This window comes from Rana temporaria, chromosome 2, assembly GCF_905171775.1.
Source record: "Rana temporaria chromosome 2, aRanTem1.1, whole genome shotgun sequence".
NCBI lineage: Eukaryota > Metazoa > Chordata > Amphibia > Anura > Ranidae > Rana > Rana temporaria.
The window spans coordinates 63742282-63768982 of NC_053490.1; the positions used below are offsets into that span (position 1 = coordinate 63742282).

Here is a 26701-nt window from a genome sequence, read left to right on the forward strand (position 1 = left end):
CTGCTACATGCCGGCCGGCATCTGTTTTTATGCTTATACTTGCTTTACGCTTGTAAGTAGTTTTTAATTACTTTTAATAAAATTGTTGGTACCTACTACCCTATGTGCGGTCTCCTTCCCTACATGTTTATTATCGACTGGGCTATATGAGACGGTTCGAGGAGGAGTACTTCACATTAGATTTCGCTTATCCCGCCAAGGATTTCCTATGAATTGTGGTCTGTTTACATCCCGGGTCCAACCTAAAGCTGTTCCCCATACTCTGGAGTATCCTGGTGTGACCTTAAATAACGCTGTTATTTGGTTGCCTTGTGGTAAGCCTCAGTCCATGTGGTGGCGGATCACGTTTATGTTATTATCTACACACTGGGTGTTGTTTGTCCTGGATTTCACTGTTTTTGGACTTTAATGTTGCATATGTGCATATTTTAAGGACTTATTTGTACTTATTTTTTTGCACTTATTTTTGTGTGATTTTTTCCTTGATAATTTGAATATTTTTTTGTGGACACACAAAGGACTTTATTGCACGGCACTTGGTTGGCGCAATTTTCCCTTTTTTCCATTTTTACATTATTGAATAATTTTTATTATAATTATATTATTATTTGTTATAATTATTTATAGTTATTTATTATATTATAATTTATAATTTTGTTTTTAAAAAAATGTCATACCCGGGATGCCTATTAGAAGCTTGTTTGGTCAGATTTAAGTGAGTTATTTCTAAAAATTACAGGCCTACAATATAAAACGCCAAATTTCCTTGCAAATAATGGTACCGCTTTCAGCATGTTTTTTCTGAAAGAATCATACCGCCAGGGAGGTTAAAGTGTAATGGTTATTTTACAAATACAGTTTAACACCTTGCTGATCAGCCGCTGATTTGCGCAGGTTGGCTCCCTTGCACGAAACGCCGTAATTGTACGACGGTCGCTTTAAGACCTATGGGAGCGTGCACGCAGTGCGATGCCGTAGCTGATGCGCGTGGCTCACGATCACTCCACCGAGAGAGACAGAATGGAGATATGTCAATGTAAACAGACAGATCCCCATTCTGTCAGGGAAGTAGAGAGAGATCTGCTATTCCTAGTGATCAGGAACAGTGATCTCTCTCTACTCCCTGTCAGTCCACCCCCCCCCCCACAGTTAGAAACACCTCCCTAGGGAACACTTAACCTCTCGATCGCCCCCTAGTGTTAACTCCTTTCCTGCAAGTGACATTTATACAGTAATCAGTGGCTATTTTTTAGCTCTGATTGCTGTATATATGTTAATGGTCCCAAAAAAGTGTCCAATCTGTCCGCCGCAATGTTGCAGTCCTGCTAAAAATTGCTGATCGCTGCCATTACTAGTAAAAACAATTTTTTATAATAAAAATGCCATAAATATATCCCCTATTTTGTAGATGCTATAACTTTTGCGCAAACCAATCAATGTATGTATGCTTATTGAGATTTTTTTACCAAAAATATGTAGAAGAATACATATTGGCTTAAACTGATGAAGAAAATTTGTTTTTTTGGGGATATTTATTATAGTAAAAAATATTGGGTATTTTTCTAAATTGTCGCTCTTTTTTTATAGCGCAAAAAATAAAAACAGCAGAGGTGATCAAATACCGCCAAAAGAAAGCTCTATTTGTGTGAAAAAAAGGACATCAATTTTATTTGAGTACAGCGTCGCACAACCGCTAAATTGTCAGTTAAAACGACGCAGTGCCGTATCGCAAAAAATTGCCTGGTCAGGAAGGGGGTAAATCATTTTGGGGTTGAAGTAGTTAAAGTGGAACTTTAGTCAGAAAATTAAGTCCTGCTAGATCACTTCAGGATGGCCTCTTTTACAGATGTAGCTATGTAACACATTATAAATAAGTGCATATACTGTTTAAAATTTAGTAATACACTGTCTCACCCTGCCCAGCACATGCTCAATTGCTCGCCATTTTTGGACAGTGCTGAGTTTGTAGAGGCCGATCTGCTGACAGCCTTAGGCCTCGTATACACGACCGAGTTTCTCGGCAAAAACCAGCAAGAAACTTGCTGGGAGATATTTTCTTGCCGAGGAAACCGGTCGTGTGTACATTTTCGTCAAGGAAACTGTCGAGAAACTCGACGAGCCAAAAAGAGAGCATGTTCTCTATTTCCTTGACGGGAATGGAGAAAATTGGCTTGTCGAGTTCCTCGACAGTCTAACAAGAGACTCGACGAGCAAAACGATGTGTTTCGCCCGTCGAGTTCCTCGGTCGTGTGTACGAGACCTGAAAGCGGAAATTAAACCCTCCTACCCTTTACAGCCAAGGAAGCTTCTTCTGTTTGATCTGTAACTGCCATGGTGATGCACATGTGATTAGTTATGACACCAGCCATTTGATGGTTTAAAAGTTTGGTTAATCACTTCAATACAGGGCACTTTGCCCCCTTCCTGCCCAGGAGAATTTTCATCTTTCAGCGCTGTCACATTTTGAATGACAATTGCACAGTTATGCAACACTGTACCCAAACAACATTTTTACCATTTTCTTTCGACAAATCGAGCTTTCTTTTGGTGGTATTTGATCACCACTGCGTTTTTTTTTATTTTTGCGCTATAAATGAAAAAAGACAGACAATTTAAAAAAAAATTATGAGCACTGATAGGGAGCACTGGCTGCACTGATGGCCACTAATAGGTGGCACTGGATAGGCAGCACTGATTAGGAGCTACTGACAGGCATTACTGAGTGGCACTGATTGGCACTTTGATAGGGCACTGAAAGGCATTACTGATGTGACACCGATTGGCACTTTTTGGGGCATTGTTTTGGGCACCGTTGGGGCACTGATCAGTACTGTCATCCAGGCTGGCAGGTGTTGGGCACTTTTTGATGGGGGCTGTGCTGATAATCAATGTGCCGATTATCAGCACAGACCCCCCTCCCCCCCTCTGACAGGGGGAGCCACCGATTGGCTCTCCCTGTCAGCGTGAACTGAGGAGAGCCGTTTACCGGCACTTCCTGGTTCACGCGATGATCAGCTGTGATTGGTCACAGCTGATCACGTGGTGAGACGCCTCTGTCAGAGGCTTCATATCACAATCGGAGTTGCGGTGTGTCAGACTGACACACAGCACCTCCGATCACCGCGAAGCACGCCCCCGCGGGTGTTTACCGGCTCTGTTATCCTGATCACGTCATATGACATCCAATCAGCATGACACAACCACTTTGCCGCCGTCATTCTGCTATATGGCGGGCGGAAAATGGTTAAGGACACAATAAAATGCGACAGTTAGCAATCACGACACTCCAGGAATGTAACAGTTTTTTTAACCATTAAATTGATGGGTTTAGTTCTTCTTTATGATTTACTGCTGTTCAGGTGCTCTGGGCTTCAGCAAGAAGGCAGCCTCCAGCAAGAAGAAACAGGAGCAATGCTGGAGGCAATTTACAGCACATAGCATAATTAGCATAAATAGCATAATTATTAATGTGGAATGTCTGTTCCTTGCTAAAGAACATATTTTTTTATGAAGTTGTTTTGGGTAAAGTAACATTAACATTCCCAGCAAAATAAGTTTTAACGTAGAATAGTGCCCACTTTTCTAGGATTGAAAAATCTGCCATTGTTGATCACGTTGACTATATGGGCAGCGTTAGATTCAGCATTTTTGTCTCTCATCCATTGAGTTTTAGCTTCATATACATATGAAAGCTAGAGGAGCTGCATTTATATTTAATTCTCTAAATTTTCTGTAGACGTTGAACCTTACCCAAACCATTACCAAAATATGTATTTCTCATAGAATGTGCACGTGGAATATGAGTATTTGTGTTCTGATTGTTAGTAAGTAGTGAAATCCATTTATGCAGAGATCTACCATCTACCACATGGCCGTCTTTAATGTTGATTGGACCCTGGGCAAACATTTTCTTGCCCCCCCCCCCCCCCCATTCAATTTTGCTCTCCACCTGCTCTGAGACATCCAATAAATATCAGCTAGACTTAAAATCAGTTTACTGTATCATATCAGGTAGTGATTGTGATTGGTTGCCAGAGGTTACAGCATATCATTACCACTTACTGACTGGTTGCTAGAGGTTATAGTACACATTACGGCTCACTAATTAGTTGCTAGAGGTTACAGCACATGATTTATTTTTGTTGATTGGTTGCTAGAGATTACTGTCAGGGCCGGCCCTACCATGGGACCCAATGGTACCATTGTACCAGGCAGCACTTTCAGGGGGGCAGCAAATTTCCTGCCTGCACGCCATCCCATTCCGCCAGCTCCACTCTCCACTCCACTGTGGGGCTAATTGCCGCCCGACCGCTCCTCCCGTTCCGCTCTCTGCTCCACTGTGGGGTTAATTGCATGATTAGAGCCATAACAGGTCCTTTTTATACTCCTATATACATGTATAGAGCCATGATAGGTCCACTTTAGTTATCATGATATAAAATAATGGATGTGGGGGCATTTTGGTGGGCGTAATTTTTTTTGGGGGGGCAGCATTTCATTCTTGGTACCAGGCAGCACAATGTCTTGGGCCGGCACTGATTACTGTACAGTAATACTGCTCACTGATTGGTTGCTAGAGCACATCATCTCTTCACTGCAGAGGGGCATGATATACATATAAATGCTGCCTTCATTTAGATATGAATGCCACCGGCCACAGCTATTTACATATGAATCCCACCCATATTTACATATGAATGCCCTGTTATTTACATATGAATGACGGTTATTTACATGTAAACACAGTGTCTGCCGGTGAGTCACCTGTACACAACAATAGGGCAGAGCTGGGCAGCATTAGTAGCAGCACTTCACACTGAGATATCAGACACAGCACCAGACTAAAAATTCAAGGGGCAAGGGAATTAAAACTGGGATAGTTGGCAGTATGAGGCAGCTGCTTTGGGCCCCACAACAATGACAGGGCCCAGGGCAGTTTGCCCTTTTGCCCTGCCTTAAAGACGGCCCTGATCTACCACAGTTAACATTCTCTTTTTTTCACTTTTCTAAGCACAAAAAGTATAATAATTTATCTTGCCAGTTTTCATGCTACATATCATACATTTCAGCAATGCATGATGGGGCTTACAGTTCCACATTAAGCAATTCATAGATGCAGGCTTATTCAAAAAATAAATAAAAGAATGTGTTGTGCCCATAGCAACCAGTTATGATCCATCTAATTTTGTTCCTTTGTCAGTAAATTGAACTCTGATTTGAGACTTGGATTACTTCTGTTGCAGTTAGTGCTTTTTTCCTGGCACTGCCTAGTACACAAGGCCAGTGGAGTCAAAGTAAATAGACATACCACAATAAGATATGCATGGAAACACAAGGTTAAGTAGGTCTCCTAGTGGAAATACTGAGTGGGTTGGCTGGAAATTTGCCAAAGATTCTCAGTTCTTAAGCTGGTGGCATCATTACCTACCTATGTAATGCACTGTGGAGTGTATGTGTCAGGGACTTTTCAGGGATGTGTGTCGGTGGCCCAGCTGTTCATCTACAAGCCTCCTTGTATCTTGGTAGTACCTCCTCACCTAAAGTATAAATGGAATGTATGATATATGAGGACGAGATAAAGGCTTTACCAGGTGATGTCATCAGCATTTTTGTCTTTACAGTGTCCGAATGGATGTGAAGGAACCAGAGGAGCTGGGCAGTCCCCAGCCGGTCACAATTCAGGCCTTTGCAAGTGGCTCCACTTTGCATGGCATTGCTCACATCTTCTCATATGAACGCTTCTCATGTCGGCGGATGCTCTGGATTTTGTGTTTCCTTGGCTCCCTGTCTCTTCTGCTATTTGTCTGCACTGAGAGGATCATCTATTACTTTGATTACCCGCACGTCACCAAACTGGATGAGATTTCCGCTGTCAGGATGACCTTTCCAGCTGTGACCTTCTGTAACCTCAATGAGTTCCGCTTCAGCCGAGTGACAAAGAATGACCTTTACCATGCGGGGGAGCTACTGAGCCTACTCAACAACCGGTGAGAGTACCTCCATAAGACACGTCAAACTTTTTGCTTATGTATTTACTTTTATAGTAGTTTCCATTCACTTATACATTCTCTCTTCTACAGCTCAAGTTATTTGGCCCATGCAGTAGTAAAGCAATAGAGATAGCAGAAATAGCAAAAGCTAATAAGCCAATGGCCCCTGCAGGACCTAGAAAATCTGTGTTTTACTCCAGAATGTTTGTCTCTTTCCACCATAGCAGCAAGGGATGCATAATTGTAATCAGTAATAAGAGAGATCAGAACAGCGGCGGCCCATCCATTAGGGACACCCGGGCGCCACCCCCTCTCTCCACACCACCCCCTATATGACCAATGGATAGATTCATGCATAGCATGAATCTATCCATGGCCACCGCCACTACCGCCCCCTATTCAGGCGTCCGGCCCCTTTTAGAACACCGGACGCCTGAATTACAGTGGCAGGGGTGTTTTTTTGAAGCACCTGATTAGAGTCATAGGCTTCAAAATATGTGGGATCGTGGCGCAGAGCATTGAGACATGAGCCCACTCAGGTGTTACAACAGCGACGGAATATTCGCTGTTGTAACTCTGAAGCCTCGTACACACGACCGAGGAACTCGATGGGCGAAACACATCGTTTTTCTCGACGAGTTCCTTGTCAGGCTGTCGAGGAACTCGACAAGGCAAGTTTCTCCATTCCCGTCGAGGAAATAGAGAACTTGCTCTCTTTTTGGCTCGTCGAGTTTCTCGACAGTTTCCTCGACGAAAATGTACACACGACCGGTTTCGACCGGTATCTCCCAGCAAGTTTCTTGCTGGTTTTTGCCGAGAAACTCGGTCGTGTGTACGAGGCCTGATCCTTATTTTGGCCAATCAGAAGCAGGTGTGAGACCCGTTTTCTGATTGGCCGAAAAGAGAAGACTCCTGATTGGCCGCCGAGAAGGAGGGAGGTAAGGAAAGCCAGAGCCGTCGCCCCTGGAGAACGGAAGAGCCACCGTCTCCGAGTGTCCAGGAGAAGCGTCGCCCCCCCCAAACAAAATTACCACCGGCTGCCACTGTATCAGAAAGCCATGCGCAAAAGTGTAAGATACCAGCAGAGCGTACTTATACCAATAGCATACTCGTATCTCCCAACTTTCTCTCATTGGCAGCGACTGTCCCTCTTTGGGAATCAAATCTCTCTGTTCCTCTTTCCTTCTCAGTTGTCCCTCATTTTGGACAGATGGGTAGGCCTCTATAATAAATGCAATAAATGCAATACTTAACTACCAAAAGTGTTACAGTGTTAAACTACCTTTTACATCAGTGCACATGCAGTTGCTCCAGAGCTTAGCAAGTGAGTAGAAGATTCACTTTGCAAAGAATAGCCAATCACATACAAGGAAAAAAAATATATATATTTTTTCCTTGCACTTGATTGGATGATGGAAGTCAGCAGAACTCTCCCTCATTTACTAAGCTCTGGAGCAATAGCACTTGCAGAGTGCAAATGCAATTTACAAAGTGTACGGTCTATTTGCCTCTAGTAAATCAACCCTATAGTAATGAAAAAAGCACTTGTGGGTTTTGCCCAGCCTTTTTAAATCAGGTTGTCCACGCACCCTGGGGGTGCCTTGAGGTTTCTTCAGGGGTGCCTTGGCAAAATGCCTAAAAATTGATCATACAAGTCAGCACAAATCAAGCCTGCCTTTTAGTCACACAAAGCCACAGGTTTTAATTTTACACCATTACGACTCTCTAGACACTGGCATCCTAACAACCAATGACATCATCAGTTAATAACTAGGATGTCAGTTGCCTCCACAACATCCTTGTTTGACCCTCCTGTGCCCCTTTCCCACAGCACTGGGGTGACATTATGATGGAGAGAAATTGAGGGAGAAGAGAAACATTGGCATACTAGTCAGTACCAGTGTACAAAAGTGTAATTGCTTTATAAAAATAAATCACCTCTAACGTTGGGTGTCCTACGTGTGGATGTTGCTGCATTGTGTAAAGCTATTAAAAAAGTTTTTTTCCATTTTAGAATGGGGTGCCTTGAGACAATTTTAAAGGATGAAAAAAGTTGAGAAACATTGGTTTAGCCAATAATTTTTTGCCTATTAATTCTTCATGTAGCGGGATGTGGCGGGGGTGTGTTCTTAATTTGCCTACACATGTTGTGCTAAAGGGTGTCCCTCTTCTCCATCCAAAGTTGGGAGGTATGCATACCATGCGACTTTTATGGCACTCAGCGGCAAAAGGGCCCAATACTGTTTGGTAATGTAATGATTTTATAAGAACTGATAGCATTGGGCAAAAAAAATGTTGGATGCTACAGATTTATTATTTGACATTGGCACTGTAGTTCATATTTCATTGTTGTATTAGAGCTTAGAGGGATACCGGTCGGCAGGGCTACATAGAAACTTTGTTATTGGGCTCTGTCATATAGTTATTCTTATGTCTTTTACTCCTAAAATTATTCTGTATTAATTATTTTAACAATATCATATCTATTACATGACCCGTATGAAGAAAAAAAAACATCTCCTATTGTTTTTTTTTTTTTTTTTAGTCTGTGGTTACTGGTGATGTTGGAATTATCATCTAGCATTGGTTGGACTTGATGGACTTGTGACTTTTTTCAACCTCACCTACTATGTACCATATATACTCGAGTATTAGCCGACTTTTTCATCACATTTTTTATGCTTAAAAATCCCTCCTCGGCTTACACTCGAGTCTCCCACTTGAGTCTCCCGATGTGTAATGCTGTTTTAACTGAAGCCCAACCGGGTGTACTGCACATGCGCGTCCACAAGAACGTCTTTCTTGGTGTGTGATAGGGGATTATCGTGCGTTAAACGGAGGCCGCGCATGTGCGGTGCGGTGGCTAGTGGAGTTGGTGTATTTCATGGGTTGACGACGTGCAGCAGAAAGACGTTCTCGCGGACGCGCTTGTGCATGCGCAGTACACCCGGTTAGAGAATTTGATAAGTTGGAACTTTTGACAGAACACCGCCGACTGCAGTTGCGGGAGATCAAATGTACATGAGGCTGCAGATGGGAACAGTGAGGCTGCAGATGGGCACTGATGAGACCGTTAGGCACAGCAAGGCTGCAGATGGGCACAGTGAGGCTGCAAATGGGCACAGTGAGGCTTCAGATGGGCACAGTGAGGCTGCAGATGGGCATTGTTGACCCTCTTTTCCACTTAAAGTGGAGTTCCACCCATAAATATATCATTACATCAGTAGTTTTAAAAAAATGTCATTAGTCCTTTACGAATTTTTTTTTTTTTTTAGATGCCTTCAAAGTGTTGTTGCTAGGCAGAATAGTTAATCTTCCCACTTCCTGCACCTAGGTGCTTAATGCTTCCTAACCTACACCGCACAGACTCCTGGGAATGTAGTGGGTGTAACTTTCCAGGAGTCTGTGCACTCCCCAGTCTCAAAGAATCATGTGACTTGGACAGCACAGGTGCTGAAACCTGATCTGACACTGCTTGTGCAGCACTGAGCATGTGCTAGATCTGCAAGGCTGAAATCCAGGAAGTCATACAGTCTGGCTTCATGGTGCCCACACTTAAGATGGCCCCAGTCAATTTCTATTTTATAAAGTGTCTAAATGCTGTAACAACCTAACAAAACGGACCTTAGTTTACAGACTAACTTTACTAGAATACATTAAGCTTGTGTATTACAGGGATATTTATATTTAAAAAGTGAAATTGTGGCCGGAACTCCGCTTTAAATTAGCTGCTGCATTTCCCACCCAAGGCTTATACTTGAGTCAATACGTTTTTAAATTTTTTTGTGGTAAAATTAGGTGCCTCGGCTTATATACAGGTTGGTTTATACTCGAGTATATACGGTAACTATATATTGGTCATCAGAGAAATCAGTGATCCCTATGTTAATGTTAATTTGCTATAGAATACACCATAGTTCAGATAAAAGGGGGTACAGTACATATTGTCATATGTAAAAACACTGCTAAAAAAGCATATACAAGCTAAGTAAATACTTCAGGGAGTACAATCCCCAATGCACATTACTTTTTCTTTTTCTACGTTATTTTCTTAGTTACAGACAAGAGCATTGCTGGGCCCCGGGGCGGGTGCCGCAGGTCTTCTTTTGCAGTACTTGTTGCTGTCACCCCCAGAATGATCCCGTACATAAACATCTGTCAATCCTTGTTAATCTTTGCTTCTGAGATGTGTGTATCTTATTCAGTATATCCATTTTCCCATCCTAACCAGTAACTGCATTTTCACAAACATTTCTATAATTATTATAATAATAATATAATATAATTATTATAAATCTGGAATTTTAATGAATCGCTAGATTTTTATGTTTACCTGTACTATTTTATGCCTATTCCTTCCTTCATCTATGTGAATTCTGCAACTTCCAGCAGGCTATTACTTTAAATACAGATTTCACATAACCTTAATAGAAATTAATAGACCTTTGAAACTCTGTGCCAAAAAAAGCTGACAAATACTTGAAATATTAGTTTAAACCAGCGGTCACATTTGACCGGAGCACCTCTTTCCCAATGCTGCTTCGCAGGGCAGGGTCATGTCACAGCTAAAGGTTCCAACCAGAAATAAAATTACAAATATGACCCAATGATTTTTTTTTGTAATACAGTAAAACCTTGGTTTGAGAGTAACTTGGTTTGAGAGCGTTTTGCAAGACAAGCAAAATGTTTTAATTAATTTTATACAAGTGATGTCTTGATATAAGAGTAGCGTCATCACACAACAGAGTATAAAAAAGAAGAGAGGAGCCTCTAAGTGTAGCAATATGGTTACATTTAACCTCCCTGGCGGTATGATTCTTTCAGAAAAATGGTGCTGAAAGCGGTACCATTATTTGCAAGGAAATTTGGCGTTTTATATTGTAGGCCTGTAATTTTTAGAAATAACTCACTTAAATCTGACCAAACAAGATTCTAATAGGCATCCCGGGTATTTATTTAAAAACAAAATTATAAATTATAATATAATAAATAATTATAAATAATTATAACAAATAATAATATAATTATAATAAAAATTATTCAATAATGTAATCAAATCAAAATCACTGAAATTTGCTCAGTTGCAGAATTGTTGCTGTCATTTTTTTATTTTTTTTTTATGATGAATTTCCCCACAAATCGCTATCGCACAATTCTGCAAGTGATTATAATTTATTATCGCTGTTTCTTAGCTGCTCTAAAACTATTTTTGACATAAAGGGACACTTTTGGTTGCTATGGACAATCTACAGTTTGCAGGGAGAAAGACATTTTTTTATTATATAAAAGAACATGCAGGACACTGGGCAGACCACTAGGGACAAGGGGGGTGTGTATTTTTTACATACAGTACTGTAATCTATAAGATTACAGTATACTGTATGTAATGTGTTTGTTTATGTTTTTGAATTTGGCGCCGTTCTCCGCTCCCGTGCGTCGTAACGTCGCAGGGAACGGAGATCGGCGGCACAGGAGGACGCTGTGTGAATCGAGCGAGGTCCCGCTCGCTCACACAGCGCGGTGACATCGCTGGATCCAGGACAAGGTAAGTAAACACTCCCAGTGGATCCAGCGAGGCAAGCCCGAGTCTAACTCGGGGTTACCGCTCGCAGCATGAAAATCTAACCCCGAGTCAGACTCGGGAATACCGCCAGGCAGGTTAATGAAGGTAGAACATTTAGCAAATTATTTCTGCACTTAGAGGCGCCTCTCTTCTCTTTTATACCCTGTAAAAGAAAATGCTTTGATATACAAGTGCTTTGGAACGAATTATGCTCGCAAACCAAGGTTTTACTGCACTAATACAAGGGCATTTTAAATGGTTAAACAGGGTAAACAGTATAAGATGCAATGGAAGCAGTGGCATTTCAAGGTTATTGGTATCCTTCTGGGTGCCATGGTTCTTTGATCTGGTGCTAGTGTCTGGGTGCCTAGGGGTGCCCTAGGTCTTTAAGGCCCCTAAGAACATCCTTGCTTGCGGTTGTGGTTTAAAGTGGTTGTAAGCCCTCATATATACCCAGTGAAGTGACTTGGACTCAGGTGATACACAGAGATCAAACAAATCCTCCTACATAAGTTTCTGCCTGTTTATCTGCAGTCTTCTTTTCCATACATCTGTTCAAACTGCAGAATTTATAAAGCTTGTCTGAGCTGTCAGAAAAAAAGGGGGGTGGAGAGCTGAAGTTACGCTCTGCAGACCTCAGAGCTGATTGGAAGGAAGGAACAGATCCCCCTTTACACAGCTCACAGGAACAGAGCTAAGGCTGTCAATCAGCTGGAGATCCCTCCAGAAAACTTGCCAGAAGTGATTTATGTTGATAGCAGAGGAACAAAGCAGCCAACAGAAATTACACTTAGTGCTCTTATTTGAGACAAGTACACACTATAGAGGTATATGCTTTGTTCATATTTAATGTCTGAGGTTTACAATCACTTTATCTTACTGGCCATCCGACTCTCCAGTGAAAGCCTACCTTGCTGGGAAACTTGTCAGAAATTATTTATGATGATAGCAGAAGAATGAAGCATCAGATAAAAATGACACTTAGTGCTCCTAATTGAGACACGTACACACTATAGAAGGATATGCTTTGTTCATATTTCCTGTCTGAGGTTTACAACCACTTTAACCGCTTGCCGACCATATACTGTATATATAGGATGGCAAGGCAGCTCTGCTGCATGGAATCATGTACCTAGTATGTGACCGCGTACTTCCAGGTCTGGGGTGCACGCGCGATTAGACACAGCGGGAGCTGATTGGTGGGTATGACGGACTGGATGTCCACTGGCACCCACCAATGCTTCGGTACATAGGCAGAACAGCAGTCTGCCTATGTAAACAAGCCAGATCACTGTTCTGTCAGTACAGAAGGCATGGATCCTGTGTCTCTGCTAAGCAGGGACACCGATCCATGCCTTTCCCTAGTACAAGCACACTGGTAAAGCACTGGTCGGGCACACATTTAACCCTTTGATCGCCCCTTCCCAGCCAGTGTCATTAGTACAGTAAGGCCCCACACACACGACTGAGTTTTTCGGCAGAATTCAGCCAGAAACTCGATGGGAGCCGTATTCTGCCGAGAAACCCGGTCGTCTGTACACTTTCGGCTGAGGAAACCGACGAGGATCTCATCGGGCCAAACAGAGAACATGTTCTCTATTTCCTCGTTAGTCAATGAGGAAACTTGGCTCGCCGAGATCCTCGGCAGCTTCACAAGGAACTCGACGAGCAAAACGATGTGTTTTGCCCGTCGAGTTTCTCGGACGTGTGTACGGGGCTTGACTGGGCATTTTTTTAGCACTGATCACTGTATTAGTGTCACTGGTCCCCAGGAAGTTTCAGTTAGTGTCCGCAATATCGCAGTCCCACTATAAGTCGCTGATTGCTGCCATTAGTAGTGAAAAAAATAAATACAAAGATCCCATAGTTTGTAGACGCTATAACTTTTGCGCAAACCAATCAATTATTGGGATTTTTGTACCAAAAATATGTAGCATAATACATATTGTCCTTTTGGGTTTGTTTTATAGCAGAAAGTAAAAAATATTAGTTTTATTTTTCAAAATTGTCTGCCCTTTTTTGTTTATAGCGCAAAAAGTAAAAACCGCAAAAGTGATCAAAAAGGAAGCTCTATTTGTGTGAAAAAAAGGACATTCATTTTGTATAAGTACAGCGTCACACGGCCGTGCAATTGTCAGTTAAAGTAATGAACGCAGTTACGTGTCGCACAAAATGGCCTGGTCATGAAGCGGTGTAAATCTTTGGCAGGTCGATTGGTTAAAGACCTTAGTTGTCCAATTACAGTCATGAGTACTATGTGACCATTGTGGGCTCAGTGGGTGAGGTTGTTCCAGTATATAATTGCTTCCTCTCTGATATTTCGATTCTTACAACCAGGGCTTTTTTGGGGGGGAACGCGGTGTAACGCAGTTCTGCCACCTCCAGAACTGAATGTATGTAATGGCAAGGAGTGTTGGATTGTGTTGGAGGGTCTATTAATGCTGGCTGCTGGGGGATCTATTGTTCCTGGAGGGGATATATTTTTGCCTGAAGGGCTATTGTTCTTGGGGAGGTCTATTGTTGCTGGCGGGGGATCTATTGTTTCTGGGGCGGTTATTTGTTGCTGGAAGAGATCGAGGCCCGGATTCAGATAGAATTGTCTATCTATGGGCGGGCGTAACGTATCGCAGATACGGTACGCCGCCGTAAATTTGGGCGCAAGTTCCGTATTCAGAAACAACTTGCACCCTTAGTTACGGCGGCGTAACGTATGTGTGTCGGCGTAAGCCCGCCTAATTCAAATGTGGATGATGTGGGAGTGTTTTATGTATATTAACTGTGACCCCGCGTATTTGACGTTTTTTACGAACGGCGCGTTTATGAAAAAATCACAGTGCACAATGCTTTAGACGTGAACGTATCTAACGTACAGCCCTATTCGCGAACGAATTACGCAAACAACGTAAAATTTTAAATTTTTTTTTAAAAAACACAATACAATTTTAAAAAACACAATACACACAGTATATTGTAATCTTATAGATTACAGTACTGTATGTAAAAAATACACACCCCCTTGTCCCTAGTGGTCTGCCCAGTGTCCTACATGTACTTTTATATAATAAAAACTGTTCTTTCTGCCTGCAAACTGTATATTGTCCATAGCAACCAAAAGTGTCCCTTTATGTCAAAAATGGTTTTAGAGCAGCTAGAAAACAGCGATAATAAATTATAATCACTTGCAGAATTGTGCGATAGCGATTGTGGGGAAATACGTCATAAAAAAATAAAAGTAATGACAGCGACAATTCTGCAATTGAGCAAATTTCAGTGATTTTGAGTTGATTACATTATTGAATAATTTTTATTATAATTATATTATTATTTGTTATAATTATTTATTATATTATAATTTATCACTTTGTTTTTAAAAAAAATGTCATACCCGGGATGCCTACAAGACTCTTGTTTGGTCAGATTTAAGTGAGTTATTCCTAAGAATTACAGGCCTACAGTATAAAACGCCAAATTTCCTTGCAAATAATGGTACCGCTTTCAGCACCTTTTTTCTGAAAGAATAATACCGCCAGGGAGGTTAATATGACCATGCATTGTGGTATAGATATGAAAGAGAACGGTATTGAATGTGTGTCTGTGTGTCTTTTATACAGCAAACATGGGCCTCTTCAGTGCACTGCTTATGTACAGATAGGGGTTTTAGGCACATGATAAATATGTTTGTGTTGAGGCAGACAGCTGCTAATTTATGTGTTGCCAAAGCCCCTTTACTTCCCTTGAAGAGGTTTGGCGTAGAGCACAACCTGGCAGACCCATGGAGCATATAGGCTGAAAGGAAAGAGAATTGTTTAAGACTCAGAAGAGCTTCGAACCTTCCCTATTGATGTGTTAACCCCTCTATTCCTTTAGTAACATCCGTTATTATACAGTATATCAAGCACACTTTTCAGTTTTCCATTGAATAGTGATCATCCTTAATATTTCCACAAACCTTTAAACACTGCTTATGATTAGATTGTCAAATTAATTTAATTCAATGCAATTTATAGAGAGAAGAAAACAAGCCTACAATGTAACAAATGAAACACTCATAATAATAACTGCATTAATGTGCTCAGTGCCGTCACAAAATCAATATATGTCCTGGGGGAGAGAATTAGAACACAAAGAAAAACACCTTGACATAAAGACAGAAATGCAGGCTTAAAGGGAAGGACAAATGTTCACTGATTAAACAAAAAGGACTGAGCGTGATTATAATGATGTGAAGGCATTCTATCATATCACAAGGAAAGTAAATGTGCAATTGTACATAGAACAATAATAAAAAGACAGAGAAAATGATTGTAGAGAGAAGACGGAATGACAGCAGTTATTAAAGTGGAGCAGCGAAGCCTGGCCCTTCGGAGTTAAGTACAGAGTCATAGGAACAGACGGCAGCAGGAAAACAGCGACTAAACCCGTGTTGCTTGGCACTAGCTCAGAGTTGGTTTTAAAGCGGGGTTCCACCCAAAAATGGAACTTCCGCTTTAAGACCCCTTTCACACTGGAGCGCAGGGCTGGACTGGGACAAAAATTTGGCCCTGGACTTCATCCAGACTGGCCCACTTTGACAGGTCTCTCCCATGGCGGCCGGACAACTCCCGCACCCCCCCGGCCACCCGCACCTCCTCTCCCACTCCACTAGCCAGTGGCGAAGCTAGAAATTATTTCACCCGGGGAAAATAATCAGTTTGGTGCCCCCCATTATGGGACAAGATTAGGCAGAAGTGAGAAACTCCCAGGCCATAGCTGTTGAGTCAGCTGTCTGTCCCCTTCCCCATGCTCCTCTGTCGTCGTCCCTGCTCTTCTGGTCCTCCCCCTGCTTCTCTGTTCTCCCCAGGTGAGCGCTGCGGGGAGGGAGAGGAGGTGAGCGCTGCAAGAAGGGAGAGAAAGAGGAGCGGAGGGGGGCGGCAGTCTGCTGTCACTGAAGCCGGCCCACTGAGCCATCTGCCCACCGGGAAACTCCCTGTAGTCCCAATGGCCAGTCCATCCCTGCTGGAGCATTTTTTTACAGAGTTTTAGCGTTAAAAATAGCGCTATTAAAACGCTCATAAAACTCTCTCCATGCATCTCAATGCACCCTTTCACACTGAGGCGTTGCAGCATCTTTGGAGCAGCATTTGGGCGCTGAAAAAAACGCTCCAAAAACGCCTGTCTCCATTGAAATGAATTGAAAGTACTGTAAAAAACGCCTGAATAACGCCTATAGCTGTAGAAAAGTCACATGATCCCAAAAATGTAAGCATGCATGCAAAAAAAAAAAGAGCATGAACAACAGCAGGACTGAAATTGCCAATGCTTCAATAGCACTTGAAAAACTCTGTTAAAACGCCTGCAGCGTTGCGTTAATTTTACCGCTAGCTCCCTAAAAACGCGGTAATAGCGCTAAGACCCCTTTCACACTGGAGCATTTTTACAGCGTTTAGCTGCTGACTTTTTATATGGGTGGAACTCCGCTTTATGAATGCTTGCAGGAAAGTGGTGGCATCCCCATCCACCTACTCCACTTGCGATTACACAGTCTTTTCACATTGTTGGAGGCTGATGTTCAATAAATAGTGTGACGGAACCGTCCAGCGCCACACTTAGGTGCTTAAGTCACAATATCGCTTCCTCCAGTCTGGACATAGGAACCAGATATTATAGCTGAATTTTGCATAGAATACAAGACTAGCAGACAATAGCTTGTATGAGAACTGGAACTGTTCATTGGAAACTTACACAGAATTTATATACTGCACAATCAGGTGAGACTGATCACATTATTGTATGAAAAAGCAACTGTATACAGGAATATAATTAAAGGGAACCTTCAGTAATTTTTTCAACTTTCCGTCTATTAAATCTTCTGCCTTTGTTGTTTTAACTTTGGATAGTAAAACATATTTTTTTTTCCAGTAAATACTTTATACAGGCCACTTTCTGTTTCTTGTCTGGTAATACATCTAGGCTTATGACATCATGCACAGTTCTCTCTCTCACTCTTGTGAGAGTTTGCCAGGAAGGGAGGGGGGTGAGTCATAAGAGGGCAAATCAGAGCTTCAGAGTTGGAGGTGTGCCTCTGTGTGTCTGGGTAAATCCAGAAAGTGAACAGGCAGCAGCTTCAGCTGCCCACAGTTAAAATAGATGCAGCCAGATGCAGTGGAGGGAGATTTCTGCAGCATATTTGGCAAGTACAGAATCATAGTATATATAAAATAATATGCAAAGTGGTTGGAGGGAAGCTTCAGAATGGCAAAGATGTTTTTATTACAAATTATGTAATCAGATTGCAGTTTCTCTTTACCATAATTAAGGAACTACCAACATAAACAGTATGCTACTCCCCCTCTAGCAACTAATAGCTGACAGTGATTTAATTAACCCATAAATTAATCCACATAAACGTATAACATTCCACAATAGTTCCATAACAAGTTAAAGTGGTCACAAGATTCATCTCATATACAAGAGGAACAAAAAATGTAAAAAATAAAGCTTGAGCATTCAGAATGATATTGCAGGGATTGCATAAAAAAATCAGTAGGGTAGTTGCTGCTGATTATACATGGATGTAAATATTTGGCAGGGTTTGCAATGATCACTGAGCACCTTGAAGTGCCCCTCATGCTATTTCCCATCTAAATATTGTAATTTGCCCACGCTGGGTTTCTTACCCAATTTTTGCCCTGTTTTGCAGAAAGTAGCCACATTTATGAAGGATTTTACATTCCAAACACAAAGTACAATATTCCTTTCTTAAACAGAGGGCATAAACACATAGGCCCGGATTCACAAAGCACTTGCGCCAACATATCTCGAGATACGCCACGTAAGTGCAAATATGCGCCTTCGTATCTGTGCACCAGACTCAGAAAGTAAGATACGCCTGAAAATAGGCTTCATCTCACCGACGTAACTTGCCTACGCCGGCGTAGAGTGGGCGCATATTTACGCTGGACGTATTTGGCGCTCCCATTGATTTTCTATTCACATATGCAAATGAGGGAGATACGCCGATTCACGAACGTACGTCCGTCCGACGCAGTGCACGTAAAGTCATACGTCCGACGTAAAGTTATGCCCCATAAAGGAGGTGTAACTCAGCAGCATCCATGCAAAGGGCTGCACCAGGGAACACAAGCCGACGTATGTTACGTCGTTTACCTAGGACGTGAATATGACTAGGCGTAGGTTACGTTCAGTTCATGCCATAGGCAGTGATCCGACATATCTTAGGCAGTTGTTCCGACGTGATTGTGAGCATGCGCACTGAGATGCGCTCACGGGACGGTGCATGCCCAGTTGGTGATACGTATCTGTCTGGCGCTCGGCCCATCATTTGCATGGGGTCACGCCTCATTAGCATGGCTCACGCCCACTTACGCCGATTTACGCCTGAGAAACCCAGCGCAGATTTGGGAGGAAGTGCTTTGTGAATTCAGTGCTTGCCTCTCTGCGCTGCGTCGGCGTAGCGTATAGAAGATATGCTACGGTGGCATAAATATGCGCCAGTGTCTGTGAATCCAGGCCATAGTTACTTCTGACTTACACTCAAAAAACAATTGACCTTATCCATTGTTGATATGATATTGATTGTACGTTGATTGTATCCATACATTTTTAGGATTGTGGGCAGAGATTGAAAAATTGTCTTTATTTCCCTGTTGCTAACTGTGCATTCAGAACCCCTTATCTATAGTACACATACATTCTAATTATACAGTCATTTATTACCTCTTGGATAGAACTGTACCATACCTGTGATAGATTTTGTCTTTAACCTCCATGGCGGTATGATTATGTCAGGTCTTTGATGCTGAAAGCGGTACAATTGTTTTGCATTGAAATTTGGCGTTTTATATTGTAGGCCTGCAATTCTTAGGAATAACCCACTTAAATCTGTCAAAACATGAGTCTAGTAGACATCCTGGGTATGATAAAATTTGAAACACAAAATCATTAATTATAATTAGGGTTGTCCCGATACCACTTTCTTAGGACCGAGTACAAGTACCGATACTTTTTATCAAGTACTCGCCGATACCGATTACCGATACTTTTTTTAAATCTCATTTTTATCAGCCCTGTTGGGGGGCTTTGGTGAGATATCAGGGGTATTAACAGACCTCTGACATCTCCCCTCTGAGACAGAGAAACTGGCTAGTGACACATGTTCCCCAGTCCCTTTCTCAGCAGCCTCCGCTGCACTAAAAATGAATGGAGAGAAGCCAGCGTCTTCTCTTCATTCATAAACTGAAACATTGTAAACACAGTTTACAATGTTTCAGTTATGTGAATGGACATCATCACTGACTGTGTACATTCGCAAAAGGTAGGAGCTGGATTTACCGGCTCCTACTGCCGCTCTCCATCCTGACAGATCAAGGGGGTGGAGGAGGAGAACGGAGGGGGGACATGGCGGCAGGACACGGCGGCAGCACGGAGGGTGGACACAGCGGCAGCACGGAGGGGGAAACGGCGCAGGACACGGTGGCAGCACGGAGGGGGGACACGGCGGCAGGACACGGCGGCAGCACGGAGGGGGGACACGGCGGCAGCACGGAAAAAGAGACGGCAGCATGGAGGGACACGGCAGCAGCATGGATGGGGGCACACGGCAGCAGCACAGATGGGGGCACACGGCAACAGCACGGATGGGGGCACACGGCAGCAGCACAAATGGGGGCACACGGCAGCAGCACGGAAAAAGAGATGGCAGCACCGAGGGAGATGGCAGTATGGAGGGGGACACGGAGGGGTACAGCAGCAAGTACTCTGGCAAATGCTCGGTATCGGTCCCAATGCCGATACTAGTATCGATACCGGGACAACCATAATTATAATATAATAAATAACTATAAATAATTATAACAAATAATAATGTAATAATAATAAATATGATTCAATAATCAAAAAACACTGAAATTTGCTCAGTTACAGAATTGTCGCTGTCATTACTTTCAGTGTTTGAAGACGAATTTCCCCACAAATTACTATCGCTCAATTTTGCAAGTGATTCTAATTTATTATCGCTGCTTTCTACTTTTGACATAAAGGGACACTTTTTGGACAATCTACAGTTTCCAGGCAGAAAGAACAGTATATATAATATAAAAGTGCATGCAGGACACTGGACAGACAATTAGGGACAAAGGGGTGTATAATTATTTTATACAGTATACTTTATGTGTACTGTGTTTTTATTTTTTTGAATTTGGCGCCGATCTCCGCCCCCGTAACATCGCAGGGAGTGGAGCTCGGCACTCAAGCGCTGTGTGAATCGAGTGAGGAGACAGCTCGCTCACACAGCGGGGAGACATTGCAGGATCCAAGGGACAACGTGAGTAACTCCCTGCCTAGATACTGCGATGCGATCCCGAGTCTGGCTCTGGGTTACCGCTATTAGTACTGAAGTAAAGAAGAAGAAGTAAGAAAGAAAGCAGTAAAAGCACTTTTTAAACAAGCTCCCATTTACATCTATAGGCAGTAGCTTTAAGCATTGTGGAGAAAATCATCTTCAGAGTTTACAACAGAGGCACTGAAATCCTAGCTCCTTTCCTTTTTTATGGAGAGTAGATCTTGGGTAGCCTGGCAACCCTCCAATGTGAAAACACAATGGGGTTGATTTAATACCACTGGAGAGTGCAAAATCTGGTGCAGCTGTGCATGGTAACCAATCAGCTTCTAACTTTAACGACGTACGGGAGCGGAGAACGGGGCCAAATTCAAAAAGGTAAACAAACAGCTTACATACAGTATACTGTAATCTTATAGATTACAGTACTGTATGTAAAAAATACACACCCCCATTATCCCTAGTGGTCTGCCCAGTGCCCTACATGTACTTTTATATAATAAAAACTGTTCTTTCTGCCTGCAAACTGTAGATTGTCCATAGCAACCAAAAGTGTCCCTTTATGTCAAAAATGGTTTTAGAGCAGCTAGAAAACAGCGATAATAAATTATAATCACTTGCAGAATTGAGCGATAGCGATTTGTGGGGAAATTCGTCATAAAAAAATAAAAGTAATGACAGCGACAATTTTGCAACTTAGCAAATTTCCGTGATTTTGAGTTGATTACATTATTGAATAATTTTTATTTTTATTATATTATTATTTGTTATAATTATTTATTATATTATAATTTATCATTTATAATTTTGTTTTAAAAAAAAATCATACCCGGGATGCCTACTAGACTCTTGTTTGGTCAGATTTAAGTGAGTTATTCCAAAGAATTACAGACCTACAGTATAAAACGTCAAATTTCCTTGCAAATAATGGTACCGCTTTCAGCACTTTTTTCTGAAATAATCATACCGCCAGGGAGGTTAATGAAGCTTTGACAAAACAACCTAATAGCTGATTGGTTTCTATGCAGAGCTGTGCCAGGTATTGGACTCTCCAGTTTTAGTAAATCACCCCCAATGAGTGTTTCTATAATGTTATAAACCAACTAACATCTGATTTTAAAGTCTTTACTATGGGGTTGGTTTACTAAAGGCAAATAGACTGTGCACTTTGCAGAGTGCTGTTGCTCCAGAGGTTAGTAAATGAGCAGAAGCTCTGCTGACTTTCATCATCCAATCATGTACATTCAAAAATGCTGTTTTTCTTTTATTTTACTTGCTTGCGATTGAGTACTTTTTGCAAAGTGAAGCTTTATCTCATTTACTAAACTCTAGAGCAACTGCACTTGCAAAACAGTCTATTTGCCTTTAGTAAATCAATTCCTGTCTTCTTTGAGGATCGTTGAGAACAAATTACTTCACAGGACAAACAGCTAGAGAGGTCAGGGATAGCTTGTTTTAAGCTCCTTTTATGGCCTGTTAAGAACAGGTAAATACTTTGTAGAGGATGATGATGTGTTACGATCTATTGTAGTACTTTGCAGAAAGGTCTTGTTGGCTTCTTTTCTGGCTTAATTTTTTGCTATATCATCAAAGCTGACACTCAAAGCAGAGAAATGTTCTGGCATCCAGGAACATTTTTGCAGCATGTTCACATTTTTGTTCTTTCATAGTGCTAGTTTCTGATTGTTTGTCACCCATACATTATTCCACTATTGCAAAGAAGACAAAAAAATCATATCAGTTAAAGGGTAACTCCACTTTCATGGGGGGGAAAAAAAAGCCAATAAAGAAAAATTAATATAGCGTATACAATTGCGACACAAGTCATCTTGTAATTGAATTTTAATAAAAAATTACCTTTCCTTTTCAATCTGCAGACACTGTAATTTTCTGAAAATGCAATGCAATATGGCTACCTGGAAGTGTTCTGTACACAGAATGTGTACAGTACGCCCCCCAGAAACACCAACTTGTACTTGTGTGATTGGCTCACCAATTTTCCCAGAAGTCTGCCTAAGATACAAGTCGGGTTTTAGGCATCCCCTACAACAAAAATTGATTTTTTTTATAGATACTCCCAATAGGACCATAATGGCTAAAGGGATGCAGGCCCAGCAGCTTTCCTCATTAGATTCCTGCAGTTGCACAGCTGATTGATAATTATGAAACCACTCCCATTAGACTAATTTTCCCACATGGACACAGACAAACACACAGGGATTTCTTCAGAATAACAAAAGGTAGGAATCTGCAACAAAGTTTGTTACAATCCTTGCAATGCACATAGATCACCCAGAGGGGAATGTTTTTTCGCAACAAAAGTGGAGTTATGCTTTAACCACTTCCATACCGGGCCTATTTTGGCACTTCTCTCCTAAATAGATAAATCATAATTTTTTTGTTAGAAAATTACTCAGAACCCCCAAACACTATATATGTTTTTTAGCAGACACCCTAGGGAATAAAATGCCAGCCATTGCAACTTTTTATCTCACACAGTATTTGCGCAATCATTTTTCAAACGCCTTTTTTTGGGGGAAAAAACGGTTTTGTGAATTAAAAACTAACAAAACAGTAAAGTTAGCCCAATTTTTTTGTATAATGTGAAAGATGAAGTTACGCAGAGTAAATAGATACCTAACATGTCACGCTTTAAAATTGCACACACTCATGGAATGGCGCCAAACGTCAGTACTTAAAAATCTCCATAGGCGTTGCTTATTTTTTTTTTTTACAAGTTACAAATTTAGAGTTACAGAGAAGGTTTAGTGCTAGAATTGTTGCTGGCGCTCTAACGCACGCGGCGATACCTCAAATGTGTGGTTTGAACGGCGTTTACATATGTGGGCGGGACTTACGTGTGTGTTTGCTTCTAAACGCGAGCTACCAGGGATAGGGGCGTTTAAAAAAAATATATATTATTTTATTTTTTATTTTACTCAATTTCTTTTATTTTTACACTTTTTTTGACATTTTTTTTGATCACTTTTATTCCTATTACAAGGAATGTAAACATCCATTGTAATAGGAATGGTTTGTGACAGGTACTCTTTATGGAGAGATGCAGGGTCAATAAGACCCCACATCTCTCCTCCAGGCTGGAAAGCATTAGATTGTGAAAAAAAATTCACCGATCTAATGCTTTCAGCCGCGATTGCGGCTGTGTTTACATTCCAGGACCCGGGCGTGACGTCATAACATCGCGCCCGGGCCTCCGGCGATCGTAGAGATGACTGGTGACCATCTGGTCACCAGTCTACTCTATGGTTTCCATCGGACGCTGGCGGATCGTTTCTCCGGGTCTCCGATGGCAAAGGAGAGCCTGGAGAAGCACCGGATGGTGGCGGGAGGGGGGGCGTCCCCTCCCACCGCCTATAAGAACGATTAAGCGGCGGAACCGCCGCTATGATCATTCTTATGGTGCAGGGATTCGCCAGCTGAAGAGATGAATATCTGAATGATGCCTATGGCTGCAGGCATCATTCAAATATACCCACTGAAAGTCCAGGACGTCATATGACGTCCTTGGGCTGGAAGTGGTTAAGAAATAAAGACTGCATGATTTACATATTTGCTCCTATATGCTTGATATATTATTATTATTATTATAATACAGGATTTATATGGCACCAACAGTTTCCGCAGTACTTTACAAAATGAGGGCAGACAGTACAGCTACAATGCAAATCAATACAGGAGGAATCAGAGTGCCCTGCTCGTTAGAGTTTACATTCTATAAGGGAGGGTCAAGTGGAACAAAATGTAATAACTGTGGGGGGTGAGCTGATGGAGAAAACGAAAATGTAGTTGTTAGGTGTAGGTAAGATAGGCTTCTCTGAAAAGAAGGTTTTTCAGGGATCGTCTAAAAGCTAATAGAATAAGAGATAATAAGACAGGTTGGGGTAAGGAGTTCCAAAGGATTGGAGAGGCTCTGGAAAATTAGGAGGCAAGCAAAGCAGGAGGTGACAAGGGAGCTAGAGAGCAGGAGGTCTTGAGAGGAATGAAGAGAACGATTTGTTTGGTATTTAGAGACTAGGCTAGTGATGTAGCTGGGGGCAGAGTTGTGGATGGCTTTGTAGGTAGTTGTTAATATTTTGAATTTAATTTGTTGGGTGAGCGGAAGCCAGTGGAGGGATTGACAGAGAGGAGTAGCAGACACAGAGCGATTGGTAAGGTGGATGAGTCTGGCGGCAGCATTCATGATGGATTGAAGGGGGGATAGACTATGCAGAGGTAAGCCAATGAGGAGGGAGTTACAGTAGTCTAGGTGAGAGATGAGCAGGGAGTGAATTATATACAAAGAGATGTACATAGGGATTTTGGCACCCAGAGCACACATCTAGCAGCCCCTTTTTTTTATAGCTAAACACTTGCTTTGGATAATGTATGATTTTGCCTTCTTATAGCTGTTTGGGAAAAGAAAGTAAGATGTATAATAATCTGTGTCCACTATCAGCCATATTCACATAGCTTCTAGCCATGTTTGATACTATGTGTCTGTTTTTCCGATGTGATTTTGTGCCGTTTAAAGACTTTGTCTTCACTGCATCCTGGGCAGCTGCCCCAGCTGCCCTTCGCTTGTTAGACCTCTGTCTCGGTTGGCTCTGTCCTCCAAGCCTGTTAGTGATGCCTTTGTGAGTAAAATGCCAGGAAACACACAAGCCTTAATTGCAGAGCTTGTCATCTTGAGAGGTGTTTGTTAAAGCATTGTCGTTGTTGTGTCTGGCAGCGGCAGCTGGGGCAGAAAGCTGTGATATCAGATTAGGAGGCGGGACTTTAAAGACTATACATTTTTATTCAGTCTGTTTTTGAATCAGTGGCTTCTCTAATAGTGACAGATCTAGTCATGAATAAACCGAGAAAGAAGATCACGCAGGGGAAATTCTGGAAGCACTTAATCTTGCATGAGCAACAGTTTCTACTCAAAGAATACAATGCTATAGTAAAACTGATTGTATTAATAATGATGTACCTGGCTTGACATGTGGTAAAGGCGCCCCTTTGTGTGAGTCAGTGCCTCAAAATCAACATTTCTTTGAAAATGTAAGAGGAATAATTTACTTTATACTTCTAACTACTATGTGTCTGCCAGGTTTATCCTCCTTATGACAAGAGCAATTCTAAGGATTTGGAGATGTTAAATTTTATCTGACAAGCAATTTGTAGTTTTGAGCAAGTTTAAAAAAAAAACATTGCCAGTGCTCTGCCAAGTCTGTTCCTACAAGATATCAGATGGCGAGGTGGTCAAGCATTTATGCATGGGCTACAGAAGCATGGCAGTGAAATAGTACATCATCCAAAGGCTCTTTACTGGAAGAGTTAGAATTATAGAGGGTTAGAGAATATGTGGTACCCACAAATCTACCTGATTTGGTGGAATCTTAAATCAGGCAAAGTGATTTACTTATCTCAAAATAGTAGTACCTAAATAATCCTAAATAATCTCACTATTGTTACTTTTAAAGACAAAGGAACAATTTTTGGGGATTTGGAAATGTTACATTTTAGTGAGACATTTTGGCTTGAGTGTGAAAAGTTATGTTTTCAAATCTCGTCTTTAAAAGTTATAAGTACATAAGTTCATAATGTTCCTAAAACTCATTATCATCAATCAAAAATCCCCATTTTCATATTGGAGTTACAAAAGTGTGTTTGGATTAGAATTTCCATGAATAATGTGCACAGCAGCTCAGCAGCATACAGTCTTATGCAGCATTTTCCATGCTAATATGGAGTTCTGTAGTATTTTTCAGGGCTAGTCCAAGCTTTAGCAAACACCGAAGTTGGAAAGACACCCTGGGGAAAACCTAA

At 41.7% G+C, this 26701-nt stretch overlaps 1 protein-coding gene across 1 annotated transcript in view; it reads left to right on the forward strand.

Moving 5' to 3' along the window:
• ASIC1 (acid sensing ion channel subunit 1) overlaps window positions 1–26701 on the forward strand; it is a 356087-nt gene that overhangs the window by 17951 nt on the left and 311435 nt on the right. The window contains exon 2 of the mRNA XM_040340273.1: window positions 5622–5987. Coding sequence (XP_040196207.1) covers window positions 5629–5987 — 359 coding nt within the window. The 5' untranslated portion in view covers window positions 5622–5628. The remainder of the gene's footprint in view (window positions 1–5621; window positions 5988–26701) is intronic.